This window comes from Rhipicephalus microplus, chromosome 9 (assembly GCF_043290135.1).
Source record: "Rhipicephalus microplus isolate Deutch F79 chromosome 9, USDA_Rmic, whole genome shotgun sequence".
NCBI lineage: Eukaryota > Metazoa > Arthropoda > Arachnida > Ixodida > Ixodidae > Rhipicephalus > Rhipicephalus microplus.
Genome location: NC_134708.1, coordinates 96,193,396 through 96,210,616, shown reverse-complemented (window position 1 = coordinate 96,210,616; position 17,221 = coordinate 96,193,396). Strand labels below are relative to the sequence as shown.

Sequence of the window (17,221 nt, the reverse complement as noted above, 5' to 3'; positions counted from 1 at the left end):
CGTGTAAAATTGTGCTGTTAGACAGACAAAGTTATATTGCATATTATTATGTGCATTGCGCTCTTTAATTGAGAGGGGAGAAACAGACATAATGGATCACTTGCCACTTGGCAGTTTCTGAAGCGCAAGCTTTCAAGTCTTTCACAAAAGCAAACAACTGTTTGCTTTTCTTTTCAGACATTGATCGCCTAGACGGAGCTTCCATGGCCATGGAAAGAGGCTACAGCTCGAAGCAGTACATGTGTCCGCTCTGTCCTTACACGACTACCCGAAAGGGAAACGTGGGCCTGCACCTGATCAGACATTCGGACCGGCATCCGTTCCTCTGCCCCGTGTGCGCCAAGGCCTTCAAGCGCAGTTACGACCTCAAACGCCACCTGGTGAGAATGCACACTCTGACGTAATGTGATAAAGGACAAGAGAGGAACGCTGCGTAAGCACCATTTTTCTTCGTGCATGCGTTTGAATGCGCGTTTTCATCATGTCTCTAGTCGAGGTCGCTTGTGTGTTTCAGTATTCGAGCATCTTTTGAACTCTTTTGCTGTCAAGCGTATTACAGACTTGTGAAAACACATGTGCAGTGTATAGCGAAAATTTGTTATTGTGCCCAGTGCTTGTCATGCTTCCAAACATTACTCATGTAATAGCTTTAATTACTTGTGTGGATTCTTGCAAGTGAACATGCACTTTCAGAAACAGGAGATCTAAATCTATTGTGATGCCTTTAATATCAAAACGATCGGAAAAATTATTTTGCCAGAATATTCCCTCAATAAAGCTTACAACCTCCACTTCATGACCAAAATTTTCAATGCCAAATAATGGAGCCCTTTAAACTCAGCAAGTAAGTTCTTGGGTGTAACTGTAACGAGCATGAAGTCATGAAAAATGTGAACACTCTGCTTTAAATGTCCTACAGCTTGCGAACTTTTGTTGTGTTGGAATCTAGCTTAACGAAGCTTCTTCTATTATACTCAGTTAAAATGACAATCCATGTTTTCCATTTTCCTGCGCTGCCCTCTGGCGTGTTGGTAGGGCTTTGAGGGGGACCGGGAGAACTGGCATTGCTAGAACGAAGGTCTCCGAGACCTTCGTTCTGGCAGGCTTTTCACGACATTTCCGCTAGGGAAGGGCACATGCACTGCCTCATCGTGGAAAATGTGAGTTCATTCTAAGCAAGAGAATGTGATGATATTTTCGGCAAAGAAGATGAACACAATAGTTTTTGACTCTGAGATTAACTTGCAACTTGTCGATGTGGCATATGTAAGGACCTGTCCGTCTTTGCTCACTTGGATTATTCCCTAGTACTTTTGTGTAGAATCTTGCTAATGCCACTTTCGTGCCTCATTACTACTCATTGCGACCATTTTAAGTAGAAATGCATGTTGTAAAAGGTAGGATGCCACTAAGGGAGATGTACATATGTATATACAAATAACTATGTGTGTGCAGCAAGGTGTTTATATAGCACATTATTAGGATGAATATTTTCAGGCTTTGGCACCATGAATGTATTAATGTATTTTAAGTAAAATACTTAAAACAAGTGATGATAGAAATTCAATTTTTATTTGAGTGAGATGTTCATTTAGATTTAAACTTGTGGTGCAGGCAAGTCCATAGAAAGGAGAAAACCTCCTTTGAGCTGTGTGGTGTAGCTTATTTTTGCAAGAATTATTCATTGCTTTTCTAGTCTGGCAGGGTCTTTTTTCAGTCAGTTTGTTTAAGGGGAGAAGCGGGACTCCAAATGGCCTTGTCGTTTTTATTTACTATTTTATTTGTCAAGTCTTGACACTGCAGTTATCTTTGGCATGGTGAGAAAGAATGTCCACAGTTATCCATGGCAAAGAATGTTTTGGTGTTGGTTTTAAGGAACATTTAAGGTGAACATGAAGTTACTGAAACTATAGGCTTAAAACCCTCTAAGCTTTTATTTGATGGTCAATGCTTTATTTTCAGAAGGTACATTGACATCATAGTTCATGTTCTCAAAGTCACCAACTGATTTTCCTGACCTGGTGGGGACCACAAAATAATATAAAAATCTAAGACCGAAAATGTTGTTAATGCATGAAAATTAAGTTCATTTTTCTTAAAGCAGCCAAAAGAAATCTCCAATAATGCCCTGCTTCATGCTATGCTACTAGATAGGCATATTTGACTGTAATTGGGTTGCATTGACGTTGTGAGTGCATTGGCGATTGCTGCCACTGCCCATTGGGGAGGCCCGGGGTGCCTCTGTAGCACCATGCTCACAAAATTTCAAGCCGGTCACAAAAAAATCAAGCTAGCTTTGCATCAGCAGTGCCGAGCCTGAGGAGGTGTGTCTATAGCTGGGCGGCCTTCTTTGCTTCTCGTTATTTCTCATTATTCTTCTCTCTACTTTCTCAAAATCTTCTTTTTTTCTTTTTTATATTTTTTTCATTTCTCGCTCTTTTCATCTCTGTTTCTCACCTTCTTTCTTTTTATGCTTTTAGTCCTATTTTCTCTGTTTCTATGTCACGTTGCACTTTCTCCTCCTCCCTGCTCTTACTTCCCTTTAAAAAAAGCTGTGCCTGGATAGCCGAGTGGTTACAATGCTTGCATTCCGACCTTGTGTTCAAAATCTGGCTGGTCGCAATTTTTTTTTCACTGAAAATTTTGTTCTTTTTTTCTCAGTACTCGTTGCCTCACCATTCAGAGTTATTCTGTCTTACCGAGGACATTTCAGCGCGCGTGGTTAGGCAGCGAAGCCCATAGCACGTGTCGGCTCACGATGATGATACGAACAAATGGCATGAACAGCTCAGCCGTTAAAAAATATGCTCGTAGCGTCCCTGTTGATTCGTAGGACTTAATGGCGCCGTCTGGCGTTCTTTAACCGCTCTATGTGCAACCTGCACTGACATCCCACAGTACGCGAGGCTCCAGCATCTCGCCTCCATCGAAACGCGAACCGCTGCGGCTGCACTCAAACCTGCGTCTTTCAGCAGGCTGCGGCGACAGTAACGACAGAGAGCGCGCACAGCGTCTCAAAACGCACTTGACACACGACCTCGTGCAGAACAACTACAACAACAACAACAACAATAATAACAACATACAAAAAATTTGCCCGCGTAGCTGACTGCAAAAATTGCGTCAGGGCATTTTGTGTTCGTACCGAAATGGCCTCCGAAACCGAAACGTCGCGTGCGCTACGAGTCTTGAAGGCTACTTAACTAGCCATCGGAAGCCAAACGCAATCAAGCCAGCGAGAGATCCAACATGGCAGCTTACTTAACTGATTAGCGCGGCACGCAACGAGCAGTTTAGTCCGAAATAGCACAGTTTAAGGCGTTAATTTGTTTAGTCGCGAAAATATATCAGTTATGGAAGCCTTTACAGTGCGTCTGCAAAGTTTGAAATATTCATGAAGCCCGAATTTTCGGATTCCGAACTTAAACGCCCTGGGGCATCGTGAAGTCACCGATGACAAGGTGTTCCTTTTCGGCAAGTTCCTGTTTTAGTGACGCACGAGTCTGTTGTCAGACTTCGGGGTATTTTTCCTTGCAGTTTCAGCTTTTCCGCACTGTTCCTGTGTAATCCGCTGATTCGCATGTGTCTGTACAGATCGTGCTTTGGAAGTAGAGAACGCGCATTTGGCCCCACCGCGGTGGTCTAGTGGCTAAGGTACTCGGCTGCTGACCCACAGGGCGCGGGTTCGAATCCCGGCTGCATTTCCGATGGAGGCGGAAATGTTGTAGGCCCGTGTGCTCAGATTTGGGTGCACGTTAAAGAACCCCAGGTGGTCAAAATTTCTGGAGCCCTCCACTACGGCGTCTCTCATAATCATATCGTGGTTTTGGGACGTTAAACCCCACAAATCAATCAACACGCGCATTTGTGCTCGATTGTGTCTCAAGAGTAAGAATCCACGCGCAACGATGGGTAAACCGGTGTAACGGAATAGCATCGCAGAAGTGAGAATACTGCGTAGAAAGCGTTGTGATACATCGAGCTCGTTGTCTCTGAAGTATGGAATATCTCCGTAGCTGTGCGTGCCGTGTCTACTGCGCACAGCGGCGTGGTCGCTGGGGAAGCCGATTCAATAGCGTCCCAGACGGCGTGGCGCTTCGAAACGCGCTCGGTCGCTGGCATCACGGACGCTGGCAAAATACGGTGAAACTCGAAGTGGCACGTAGGCTTATGGCACCCCAGTGACACCCGCACCATGAACATTAGCAACACAGTGGGAACCGTTTAGGAAACAGGCTGGACGTAACTTTTGAAACTGCACCCGGCAAAATATTTGAAAACGGAAAATGGCCGACTTTCTCGCCTGATTGGCTGTAACGTTATCCGGCACGATATACTGGGCCGAATCAAAACATCCGTTGTCAACACTCCGCACAGGCACTTGCAATATGCACTGCGAATAATTGAAGAGCCTTAGGGAAAAGCTGGAACTATAGGATCAAATAAAGCCCCCATATTTGGTGGCATTATGACAACAGACTTATGCAACACCAAACAGAACCTTGCCTCTGCTTTTATGTGTCCTGACCACACTGGCTGGACAAAATTTCTGTACTTGCCCTATTAAGAGATTGACTCTCTCACAAAGCAGTGTTTAACTGCCAATAATTATGCGGGCACTTGCAGACGTCATCAAATCTACGGCGCTGCGATAGTCAGGCTGGTACAACAGCTTCATGGTAGCATTGGCATTCATATTTCATTTTACCTCCTTTGCCAGCTTACCAAGCATTTTGTCATGGGAAGAGCGCTTCTGGTATTGCTAATGTTGAAAGACAGGTTTTTTACTGTGCTGTAAATTAGTTTTTCCCTTTAATGACTCTTTAAATATGTGTATATAGACTGCTAATTCACACCGATATAGTATACTAGGGGACAGCTTGTTGAAGCGATGAACGAAACGTTTGTGTCAAAGCTTCTGCTGGCACTTCAACTGTGGCATCCTCCTAGATGTATCACTGTGCCTTACAGTCATTGTATTTAGATAAAGGGGCCCTGAAGCTCTTGTGTATCTCTGTTATTTAGTGCGAGAATGTCTTAGTAGTAAATGCTGAGATGAATGCAGAGATAATTTTGAAAATAGGGGCTTGAGAAGTGATGTCAGTACTCTTAAAAGTTCTAAACTTGAGCAGACAATTTCAAGGAGCAGTTCCTTTCGAATTGCACACTCCCACAGAAGCCTATTTCAACCATTGTGTGTGTCATAGATTCTAACCGCAAGACTCGCCTCGTGGCAGTTGTGCTGCATCTCTAGCATCGTTTTGGAATTGAATTCGAAATTTCATACTTAAAAACATAAAATTCTTTTATATTTCAGAAAGTTCAAGTAATGCTTTCATATCTTTTAGCACACATTAGCATGACCATGCAACTTCTTAGCTGCCGCCTCAAATCACTCAAAACACCCGGCCATTGTCACTCCCACGTGATGAAACCTCACTTCTGATATCAAAAATAGGCATGGCCTGTAGTTCTAGTCCCAAACTAGTGTGGTTTATTTGTTAAAATCAAGTCATAATAACATTGTTATTTGCATTTCTATTTGTACAATACCATCTGTGCCTTGCACAGTTCCAGAAAAGCAGTCAAAACGACTCACTCGAATTGCATCGCAGGGCCCCTTTAGTCGCCACGTACAGCTGGTAGTCCGTGGGTATAGCATAGATTATGTGCTTGTATTTGCCTTTGTTAAAATCACCCCCCAAGTCCTGTTACTTGAAACCATTGCTGTCAGGGTCATTACGTCAGTGTTGCGTAGATTGCTTAATGTGAAACGAACCTTTGTGGGCAGCAGTGATGTAAGGTAGAAAATAACACTTTGCTGTGGAACTCTGCGTCGTGGCCTTGGATTTTTGCAGCTGTTGTGGCTGCTTAGAAAGCACTTATGTGCAGCGACGGAGCTTCTGTACCACTGGGGTTATTGTGGAATTTCGTGCAGACATAATGAACATTACTACAGAGAACTGGCCCAGCAGCGCTTGAGTGCACCTCAGTTCAAAATTTTATTCTTACGCTATGTGGGGACCAGCCTTTATAGTGCTTCTCGATGATTCAAGCTGGAATAAGTGACTTGTGAAGCATCCCTTCAATGCAGTGCCCCTTGCAGATCACCTTAAACTATTGTTCAGAAATCGTTGAGCAGAATTTTCGAATTGCAATGACTTTTTCGTGAGAGTGCTTTCGTTTCGATAATGAAAACAAGCAGGCTTGAGTTGAGGTACGTTTCTAAATAATTGTAATTGCTGTGTGTGTGTTGAAAGTTGCCGCTGACATGCCGCATATATTGACGATTTTCAGTTTGACACTTTTATCAAGACTGCTTGTTGAAACCTGTAGAAAAGAGCTGCGCTTGAGACCATTTCATTTTGATGAGTATAGCTTCTATGAAAGTGCCAAATGTTTATCTTTGGGTGTAAATTTGTATATGGAGCATCGTTTCTTTTGTTTGTTGTGCCCTTGTTTCTGCTAATAATTTGGCATTTGTTTCATCGGAGCTTGTTCCCAAGACCCTGGGACTTGTATATATTCAAGCACAGCAGTGCACAAGTATACATTTTGCATTTCAGTATGAAGTCTGTACCTTCCTGTCTTTAATACTTTTTTTTTTCGTCCACGTCATTTGATGGTGTGATCAGATTAAAGCTCGTGGTACTATTTTACAGCAGTGCCTCTGGCAGAGAATGGCTTGCTCGGCAAGTATTTCACTGGACAAGTCGCAGTTATTCATTTTGGCTCTCGGAGCAAGCTCAGTTCTTTTGCATTAATTGCAGATTCTGAGGTTGCGCACATAAAGACATTGTGTGTTGTTTAGTATTGCAGAAGTGAAAGTAATGACCCCCCTCCCCCAAAAAAGTATATTGTTTTTTAGTCCTCTAAGTTTCTCTTGTATTATGGCACCGCACCCCTAGCCTACATTGCTCTGATATTGCTTGCACTTCATCGTCAGTATTATTACATTGTAGGAGGAAAGTTCCGTTGAGTTTCTTTTCGTTGTGTGATAGAGATGGGCGAAAATTTTTGACAGTGGTGTCATCCATCTCACCAAGGCGGTGCAGACAGGGTTGGGGAGCGAACTGAACAATATTATGTGAAGTGCAATTGGGTGTTGCATGTAATGTGTACTCTCTCATCGTAGAACACATTGGCCATGCAGACACAAATGCGAGAAATTGGAAAGAGACGAAAAAGATGCACGCTGTGAACTGAGGAATTAAACTTCGGCGTGTAAAGATGGCGGTTCCCATAAGCTATCTGTTCATGGATGGATGGATGCGCATTAGAAGCATTCCTTGGAGGCAACACAGGGCAAATTAAGACGCAAACACAGCGGTGCTGAAGTCGTTCTTCCATGTCAGAATCTTATTTTGCGGTGTGTTATCTCCAATGTTCAACTGGCATGCCTAAGCTTCGACGCTAAATAAAAGCCTTCCCTTCAAATAATGGTGACAGCTAGTGGCTCTATGCTCTCTATACCGTATCTCTGTGTTCTGTTTTTGTAATAACATGTCGCCCCTAACCTTCCTCCTCCTCCCTATTATCATTCATTCTTACTTAAAATGTTGTCATTCTGTGTGTTCGTGCAGACCAGTCTGTCATGTCTGTTGAATGTGATGTATTTCAAGTTTTTCTATTTTGTTTTTATGTGTGAATATTATTGTGACTTGAAAAGCACCTTAATATTGATTATGCGGTTTTCAACCATGCACAGCAAAGCTTGGTGCCACTGATGCTTTGTCTTGTTTCTTAAATGCTGTTATTTGTCATCTGTCCGATATAAGATGCTTGCAGGTGCATTTATATGCCAATAAATGAGGTGCTAACAAAAGACCTAACTAGTACTGTGCTTATCTTTTGCTGGTACATTGAAGAGTGTACTACAGGGCTGCTCTGTCTGATTAACGATGGCAACAGCACAGGCACTGTGGTTAGGTCACGTTTTGGAATGCCTTCAAGGAAACTGTTCTGGCTGCTGTCAGCTATGTCTATTTGGCTTTTGTCACAACATAGTTGGGCTGTTATTGTGTATTCACTTCTGCCTCATAATATTAGCAACTCAGAACAGATAAAAAAGAAAAAAAAAAACATCTGTGATTCCCGTCTTTGATGCAATGTTACATGGCGGAGGCATAGCTTTGTAACTTTTGCCATTTTGCTACCGAGGTGGGTCAAGTGACCGAGACAGTGGCGGTGGGGCTGGGGGAGGAGAGCCAAAGTAACTGCTGAGCTTATAGGCTACAAAACAGATCACTGTTGAATTGAAAAATGGAAGTTCTGTTATACAAGATTCTCTCCAACTGTATAGAATAAATGAATCCGGATATTTGGAATGTTATAATGTTTGCCTCAGGAGAGTAAGAGACAGGTGCAACAAGCCCCTTCTTCCACCCCCACCCTCCGCCTACTCCCGAACATACCGTCAGCAGCATGCCCTTGCTTGCATCTCATGCCTCTAATCAGTTGCCAACTGCAACAAAATTTTGCTTTGACTGAACTGGTAATGATATGTGTCATTAATGCGCGACCTATATGTGCCATTTGAGAAACATTTGCAGATGTACGGGGCTGGTAACTGTAAGTTTTCTTGTTTTTATGAGCTCCTTGAAGTAACACCATAGCAGACACTACATGCAGCTGTTTGTTGGTGAATGCAACACTGTTTACGGAACATGGTCAACGAGATTTTCGTGACATCGCAAAATTTTGGTGTTCATGTCGGTTCTCAATAGGCACTTGTCTTGTTCCCAACGTTTGATGTTTCTACTGAGGATTGATTACATAAGTTGACCAATTCTGGTAAACACCAAAAATGTTCTTATTCAGTTTTTACAAAGGAGATCTATACTCATAAGATCTTAGGATGCATTTGCCCGTAATTTAAACAAGAAATTTAGCAGAAGTACTGTTCTTCATTTACAGTAATCTGAATGCGGGCTCTTTGCACACTCCCTGCACCAGCATCATTTCTTTCGTTAAATACAACAGAGCTTTGCTGCCCGATAGCTGATTCCGAATGACCGGAGGCAGCAAAGCTGGCTGAAACTTGTGTTTGGGCATTCTTACTAGGAGATTGTAAAAATAAGCCCTAAAATGCTGAGCACAATATTTAATCAACTTCACTAGCTGTAAGGTATTAGAATAAAAACAAGTAGCCGTTGAGCTAAACTCTGTGAAACCACAGACTTTAAAAGTTAAGCAGCTAGCTGCTCCGTACTTGTTTTCCAAAAATTTCTGGGAGCACTATACTTGCCTGCAATGCCTTACTTGAAACTTTTTTGCTCAAAAAAGCTGCAGCTTTCTCCCTGAGCAGGCCTTGGGTCTACTCTTTCTCCCACCAAAAGCTGTGACTGGCTCCAGAGATTTGGTTGTTTGATGTTCGCCAATATTGACTACTATCCATCACTGCTATCTCTGTATCTTTTGGGAAAAAACTATTAATACTTGTGTCACACAGGCCATTTTGAAAGTCCATCCAGTCGATGGCGATCAAAATGCCACAACTCGATCGACTCAATGGAGTTGTCGTGCTGCTACACGGCAGTTTTGAACAACTTGTTGAGCAGTTCAGGCGTTTCTCAGAAAATTTGTGTGGCGTTTCCAATCCTTATTCTTGTATATTGATGTTACCTCAAGTTAAATAAATATAAAAGGACTTAAAAACTCAAATAAGTCTCTTTATGTTTAAATATTTCAATAAGTTATTTATTCAAAGTTGTGAATGCATATTTAGCACTAAGTTATTGAGTGGCAAATTTGTGGCGAACGATAACAGCACGCTGCAGATGAGCACGTGACTGTTCAGAGCAGGTGCAGCTTACACATTTAAAGTAGCAAGATTACACTACTAAAAAATTAACAACCCTCAAATGTACTACTTTTAAAGTACGTTAGTTAGATTTCTCGTATGTATGAATACACTGTGAACGAGAAGACACCTGTGCACCATTTCCACTTCCATCGCTCATTGGCCGTTGAAGTTTCAGTGTTGTTGTGGGGTGCTCCCTTGACTTATTAGACTATTGACCCAATGGCCTTCGAAAATGCCCGTGTGGCAGTTCCTGCTTGACAGTTGAGTCTATAGACTGTCGGTTCAGTGGCCTTCCAACCCGTGTAACAAGGGTACAAGAAATGTTCTAATATTGACATCAATATTACAACAGATTTTAGCCACTGTGCCAATGCTCCAAATGTGGAGAACACTGGAGACTGTAGAAAGTGCGACTGCTGTGCCAGCCGGCATCATTGACTAACACTAACGCAACACCTGTGCTCTAAATAGTCGTGGCATATGCGCCTCCTTGGTATTCCAGCCTTTCCAGATGGAAAAATGGTCCTCTATCAAGTTTTCACGCTAATGTTTCAGTATGGCTGCGTTGCATTCATTAGCCTTCTGGGAATTTGCATCTCGTGTACTCTGATAGAACAAACATTGCATTGCTTTCAACGATAACCTAACGCCTGATAAGTAGATTGGCTCAAATATATTTATTTGAGAAAATGAAGCAAATGCATCTATACTATTGCTTTACTAAAGAGCAGTGGATCATTCCTGAATGATCAGCAGTGAAGGAATAGCAGAGACATTCTGTTTCATTACCACAAAACTTAACTTCCGCAAATAAATTCAGGTAAAATTTATTTAGGTAAAAGTGTTTGTCTACCATTCTTGGTAGACAAACAGTTTTATTGGGACGAGGATACAATGGTAACAATTTTAGGGGCAGTAAATACTTATGCTTCCACCACTTATACAAGCTGAGAGTATTGATGATGGCAGTGTTTGTGAAATAGGTACATGGCTGTGTGATGTTTTCTTTCCCATGTTTACCATTGTAATTGTGTTGAAGCTTCTGTTACAGTTAAAGAAGGTACGTATATTGGATAGAATAAAAAATAGTGATGTGCAGGAGTTAGTTTAGTTTGTTTTTGTGATGAAGATGAGCAGTGTGAAGCCTTAAAATACCGATTTAGAGAACTTGTCTTCATCATTTTTTTTTTGCTTTTCCAGTCCTTCGTTAACTGTATTTGTACATTCCAGTGCTTCATGCTAGTCAACTTTATCATGTATGTTAGATGAGGTACTTTCCTGCTATTGTAGTTTACTGCTATTCAATGATTGTGTCAAAAAAGAAAAAATAATGAAAAGGTGACGGCAGCTGCATTTGAACAGACAATACACTTCTGCTTCCAGCTAGAAGTGTGGCCTTCTGGGATGGCTGTGACCAACTGCACATCATAAGAGTGACCGGAGCAGCTGTAGATGCTACGATGCCGCACCTTTCAGCATACGGTCGAGCGAAGGCAATGACGGTTGGAGAGGAGGGGCACACTTCAGCTGCTTCGGCAGGGCTGGAGATTAGCGGTGGCTACCGCAAAGTGCACATTCTGTGGCAAGGTGTTTCAGGTGAAGGGCAGTTGAGTTGTCACGTACTCCTTCCTACATGCAAGAGGCCCTTCCTGTGCAACTTCTGCATTGCAGGTTTCAAGCACAAGTCCGCGCTCAACTTGTACTTGCACAGTACTGCGTTTAACTGGAGGAGCTCTCTTGTAAAGCACTTAGTCATAGGACATTGTGACGTGCCAGCTTTCATGTGTAGTTACCGCAAAACCCCCTTAGCTAGAGAGGTTGGCATGTTTATTTTCTTAGAATGGCTGTATTGCCAGTGTAACCTGCATTGAAACGCTGAGGGCATTGCTCACGACTACTTTTGGTGGTGTTGCCCCCAACAGTTTACCACTGCCTTTTGGTTTAACAGCAGTTGAATAATTAAAAAATATTATAGTATAAAATGTTTCAACAATGGAAGCTGTCCATGTTGGGGCAAGTATTTGTGAATATGATAGGCAATAGGTGTTTTCTTTGTGTGGCCACTATAAATAAGTTACGGCTCCCAGGTCTGCACGTGTTGTTTTACTTTATCTGCCTTATAAACAGCTACTCTTTTCTCCTTGGATTAAATTGTATGTGCAGTTTCGACTGTGCAATCTGATGCACGCATGACGCACACCGGGTGCACACTTGCACGTGCATTGCTGTGTGGTGTAACATGCAGGTTAAGTGTGAAAATAACGAACTCCGTTCATTTTTAATCTGGGTACTTTTTTTTACATTGTTGTCTTTATACAGTGCATTGTTCTAGTAAAAAGATATGGGTGTTGAGGCAGGAAACCTGAATATGTAAAATCATTGTGCGCAAATAGGTTTATATGGTAGCGTGAGTCACTGCAAGGCAATCTTGAATAAACTTGCATGCTGAACAGCTGACATACAGTGAATTGACCGTGTTATTGCAGTCATAGCTGGTGCTTTTTGAACTATGTGTTGATTGTGTGAGAGTAAATGTATTTTATGTTTTAAAATATTTTTCATACAAAAGTTATGCTGATAGTGTTCTCACATTGCGCTGATGCAAATGTCAAAAGTGAAGCTAACAGTGTTGTTTCTTCACGAGTGTATCAAACTCTTTCTCTTCATCCTATTTATACATTTTGAAAAAGTTTGTATTTAATGCATCAACTCAGTACATGTCTGAAGGATGCATGTGCCTGTCATATTCTGCATTGAAAAGTTGTATATGGTAATATTGATGTCGTTTTGTAATCTTTCATTCCTGCAGCCAGGACATTAGACATGTGCTTTCTGTTTTATATATGTTAACATTTGGTGCGTTAAAAAATTTCTGCACACTGGCAACATAATGCATAACTGGTATTTTAGGTCTGTACAAATTAGTACTGCATGTCTCTTGTAAGTATTTATAAGAAAGATTGTTGCTTGAATAATAGGACAATTACGGAGTTGCACAGCAGAGCCATGTGACACTTTTAGAGCTTCTATATGTGAGCAAGTGTGCTTTTGATGCATGCACAAACTGGTTTGGGAAGTGCCTTAGCTGGAACAAATATGTACCTATTTGTTGTATATCTGCAACAGTAAAGCATTCTAGTACAATAGGTATGTCAACCAATTTTGTAACAAAAGAAACGTTTATTTTGAAGGAAAAGACTTTCTCAAAAAGTGTCTAATCGGTTATCGTACAAACCAGCTGCTTGGTCCTAGATTTCCACTTTTAAGTATAGCAAACCCTCATTCTTTAATAGCACTCTTTCAAAGATGCTTAAAACTAACCTGAAAGGCTTTTGGAATGCGCTAAAAAACGACAGTGACCATAAATTAACAATATTCTATTCATCTGGTTATACCGCGCCAACATTCCTTACTGCTCAGGAGTTGAATGATACCTTCGTTAAATCATTTTTGTCTGCGAAAACTAGTGCAATATTTAAGTTTTCATGATTCGGCTATCTTCCCACACATACAATTTCTTTTCATTCAGTAGCAACAGCAAAGATAATTGACAAACTAAAACTAAGTTCCACTTGTGCGACACATTACATCAACACAAAATTTCTCAAAAGCACAAAAGAAGATTGTTCACTTATTTTAAAATGTATCTTTTCCAATAAGATTGGAAAATAAGTAAAATTGTACCAATTTTCAAATCTGAAAAACAGACTGATTGTTTAAGCTTTCCACCCATTTCACGTACGCCAGTTTCATGTAAAAGTTGTGAGCACATCTTCACGCATCTTGTGAATTATTTCGACGATAGCAGCCTTTTCTCGATCTTGCAACATGGCTTCCGAAAATCCTTCTTGTGTGAGACCCAACTAATCACTGTCACAAACAACTTGCACATATATGTCAACTCTGGTTTCATTATATATTGCTTTTTTTTTAGATTTTGCCGAAGCTTTCGATAAAGTTAATCACTCATTACTGTTACATAAACTAGGTGCCTTTAATACTGACCTTCAAGCGCTCACTTGGATTCGAGAATTTCTTTCCTGTCGTGTGCAGTCCGTTAGAGCCAATGGTTTTTACTAGGCCTGTGCGAATAGTGAATTTTAGGTTCGAATCGAACAGTGATTTTGGTAGAATAATTTCAAATTGAATTCAAATAATATATAGTGTGATATATAAAGAAAATTGAGCATATTTATCATGATGTAACTAAGGGGCACACTATTTTTTAAAAATTGAAATAGGGTATCTATGCAAATGCCATTTTTTTTTTTTTGCTCAACGGAAGTCTAAACAAGTTCGAGTAGTAATAGGATTGCAGGATTTGACTTTTGGCAGGATGCAAGTCATAACCCGTAAAATACGTAGGATTTTAACGTTTATTATATTGAGAGCATAAAAGCTGTCTTAACACTTTTTTAAGCTTAATAAAATGAATTGATTTTAGGGTAATATTTAATTGAAAAGGCCCTTGCTACACTTCTTCAAGTAGCCATGGAATAGATTAACCAAAGAAGCTTATTACCTCATGAATTCACCACCACAAAAATTTTTAGAATTGGTTCAGTACAAGTGGAGTTGCAAATATTTGTCGCACTCTGGAAGTGCATTCTTCTCGTCTCGACAGAAACGCTCGAAGGTAAACATGGAGGGATGGCACGGGGAAAAAAAAAAATTCACTGCGCGTGCTTTTTGAGCTTGTGGAGTCATTTGCCGAGAGAAGAGATGATTTTTTAGCTGACTTTAAGAATTTATTGTGAATTGCTGGCTCTGAGCTGTGCGATATTACTTGGCTCACATGTCCTCGGTAGCCTCGACTACCGATCGGCAGCGTTTTCTGACAATGCTTAAAAAGTGTGGCAGGATCCCTTTAAATTTAAAGGGGGGCTTCGTGGCAAAGCTGATTTTTTTAGGTGTTTTCACGGTTTAACATTTCTACACTGCAGTGAAGCCACCTTCACACGTACATTCAGATTAATATACATTTATTTGTTCCTTGTGAATACTTCAACATATTTAATAATTTAAATTTGAGCTGAAACGAGAATTCGAATACCCTACTATTTGTTAGTATATTCAAAGCATTCGAATATTCGTACAAGTTTAGTTTCGACTCTTCACTGGCACCAGTTAGTGCTGCGTACCCCAAGGGTCAGTCCTTGGCCCTCATTTATTCTTGATTTTTATTGTGATGGCACTTATAATGGACACTCTCGGCTGGATTTAGCCATCGGCGTCAATGTCGGCATCGCCGTCACTCACTGTACATGTATACATATCTACATAGGTATACATGAAGATGCAAGAAAGAAAATAAACCCAGAAAGACACTCCGGCGTGCAGAATCGAACTTGGAACCTCTGAAACGTGAGTGCGCGGCGTTAACACTGAGCTACAGAGAAGCTTGTCCCTTTACGTTCAGGCAGCAAGCTATTTATATCTACCACTTACTGCTGGTGATGGGCATCTTGGGGGTAGAGTAGAAAAACTATTGTGTTTTCAGCTTTACCAGCAAGGTGGTGCAATGAGCGCGCGTCGCCACATCGTCACGACCAAGGAGACGACGCGGCGGCGTGCGCTCTCATCTCCCACGTGTACCTTCGTGGAGAGGAAAGGTGGACACTCGAACGCGTTTCCTTATCTCGCGGTAATGAGAGTCGTACATCTTGGCTTGCCTTTGGGTTTCGCTGGAACAATTCTGTTGTAGTTACCGGGCGCACAAAGGTCACTGCAATCGTTGCACAGCTTCCGTTTGCGAAAAAAAGCACACTTTTCAGACACGGTGAAGTAACAACTGCGACGCTTATTTGTGTTCATCTGTGCCTTTGAGTACGTTTCGTGCATTACTTGTGCATGAGAAATGTGCCGCACGTTTCAATATGCTTGCCATTCTGTGCGTGACCTTCCAATTTGTTGCTATCGCGTTCATTGCTTTGCTTTTGCGGCAAAGCTGCGACTTTTTATATAAGTGACTTGCCTGCTAAATTTCTTCCCAAGCTTGTTTATTTGCAGAGGACTGTATGATTTACCGAAAAATAACCAGTGATTCAGATGTGACATTACAAAATGATCTAGATATTATACACAGTGGTTCCACACGTGGCACATGGAGCTAAATGTTGCTAAGCGCAAAAGCATGTGCGTAATGTAGCGAAAGCTTACCCCTCTGTCCTTTAACATTATTTCAGTGGAATCAACCGCTTCTTATCACTACCTTGGTGTTCACATTTGTAGTAACCTGTCATGAAAACGTCACACTCATTACATTAATTTACAAAGTGAATCAAGCTTTAGGTTACTTGAAAAGAAACTTCTATCTTGTCCCACTGTCACTGAAACTTCTGCTTTATACTACCTACGTTTGTCCTCATCTTGAATATGCCTCGTCTGTCTGGGACCCGCATGGCTCTACAGTAATACAAAGCACTGAGTGAGTGCAAAATTGTTCTGCTCGCTTTATTGTGTCTAATTTTCTTCGTAATACTAGTGTCGGAAACAGAAAAGCTGCTTTTAATCTTCCTTCGCTAGCAACCTGTAGATTAAAAAGCGATCGCACATTTGTTTTTTTTTACAAACTGTACTACCATAACTTTGCACTTCATTCCTTGTTCACACACCCTGCTCTCTCAAGCTCTTTGATCTTCTGCAGACCGAAGTCTCATAAGAGTGAAAAATGAAAAACGTTTTGTATGACCAGAAATACCTGTCTACTCTTTTCTTGTCTTTCGCAGACCCGAGTTCCGTAAAAGTGAAAATTGAGGACTGTTCCGCGTGGCCAGAAGTGCCGGCTGATGCACCTGCCGCAAGTGTATCACCAGCTTCTAGTGGACGCTTCGTAACACCCGAGAACCCGCCACGCGTTTCGGTTTCGCGTGCTAGCATGTTCAAGGTTGACCTCCGGCCTTTCAAGTGCCCACATTGTGACAGGAGCTTTAGGCAGGCAAGCGACCAGCAAGGGCACATCCGCACCCACACACTTGAGCGTCCCTTTGTTTGTCCTTACTGCCCCAAGACCTACTCCTGGAAGGCGTCCTATAACATGCACGTGCGGCGCCATGCGGGTAACCAGCCTTACACCTGCCAGCTCTGTTGCATGGGCTTCACCTGCGAGAGCACCTTCACCAAGCACATGCAGCAACACGACTGAGTGCGTCTTCCTTCCTTGATCGACAGAGAGTTTCTCAAGAGTTTTGTTCGATTGCGTCTTTGCAGTTGATATAGTGCCCCATTCTCAATGAATGATTTGTGAGCAACTGCACCACATTTCCTTTTTCCGTGTTTGATGAACTTCATAGTTAGCACCGACATGCCTGTGATGCCAATTAGCACGAATGTGTACCTGCTTTGTAAATTGGAAAGATGCTTCTGTTGCATTCCTTTTCAGATATTTAGCCTAGATTTTTTTTGTGTCCAGTTTAG

General features: G+C 41.6%; 1 protein-coding gene across 1 annotated transcript in view; it reads left to right on the top strand.

Moving 5' to 3' along the window:
- The first annotated feature begins 440 nt into the window (after nucleotides 1-440).
- LOC119163149 (uncharacterized) overlaps nucleotides 441-17,221 on the top strand; it is a 61,188-nt gene continuing 44,407 nt past the window's right edge. The window contains exon 1 of the mRNA XM_075874512.1: nucleotides 441-11,401. Coding sequence (XP_075730627.1) covers nucleotides 11,266-11,401 — 136 coding nt within the window. The 5' untranslated portion in view covers nucleotides 441-11,265. The remainder of the gene's footprint in view (nucleotides 11,402-17,221) is intronic.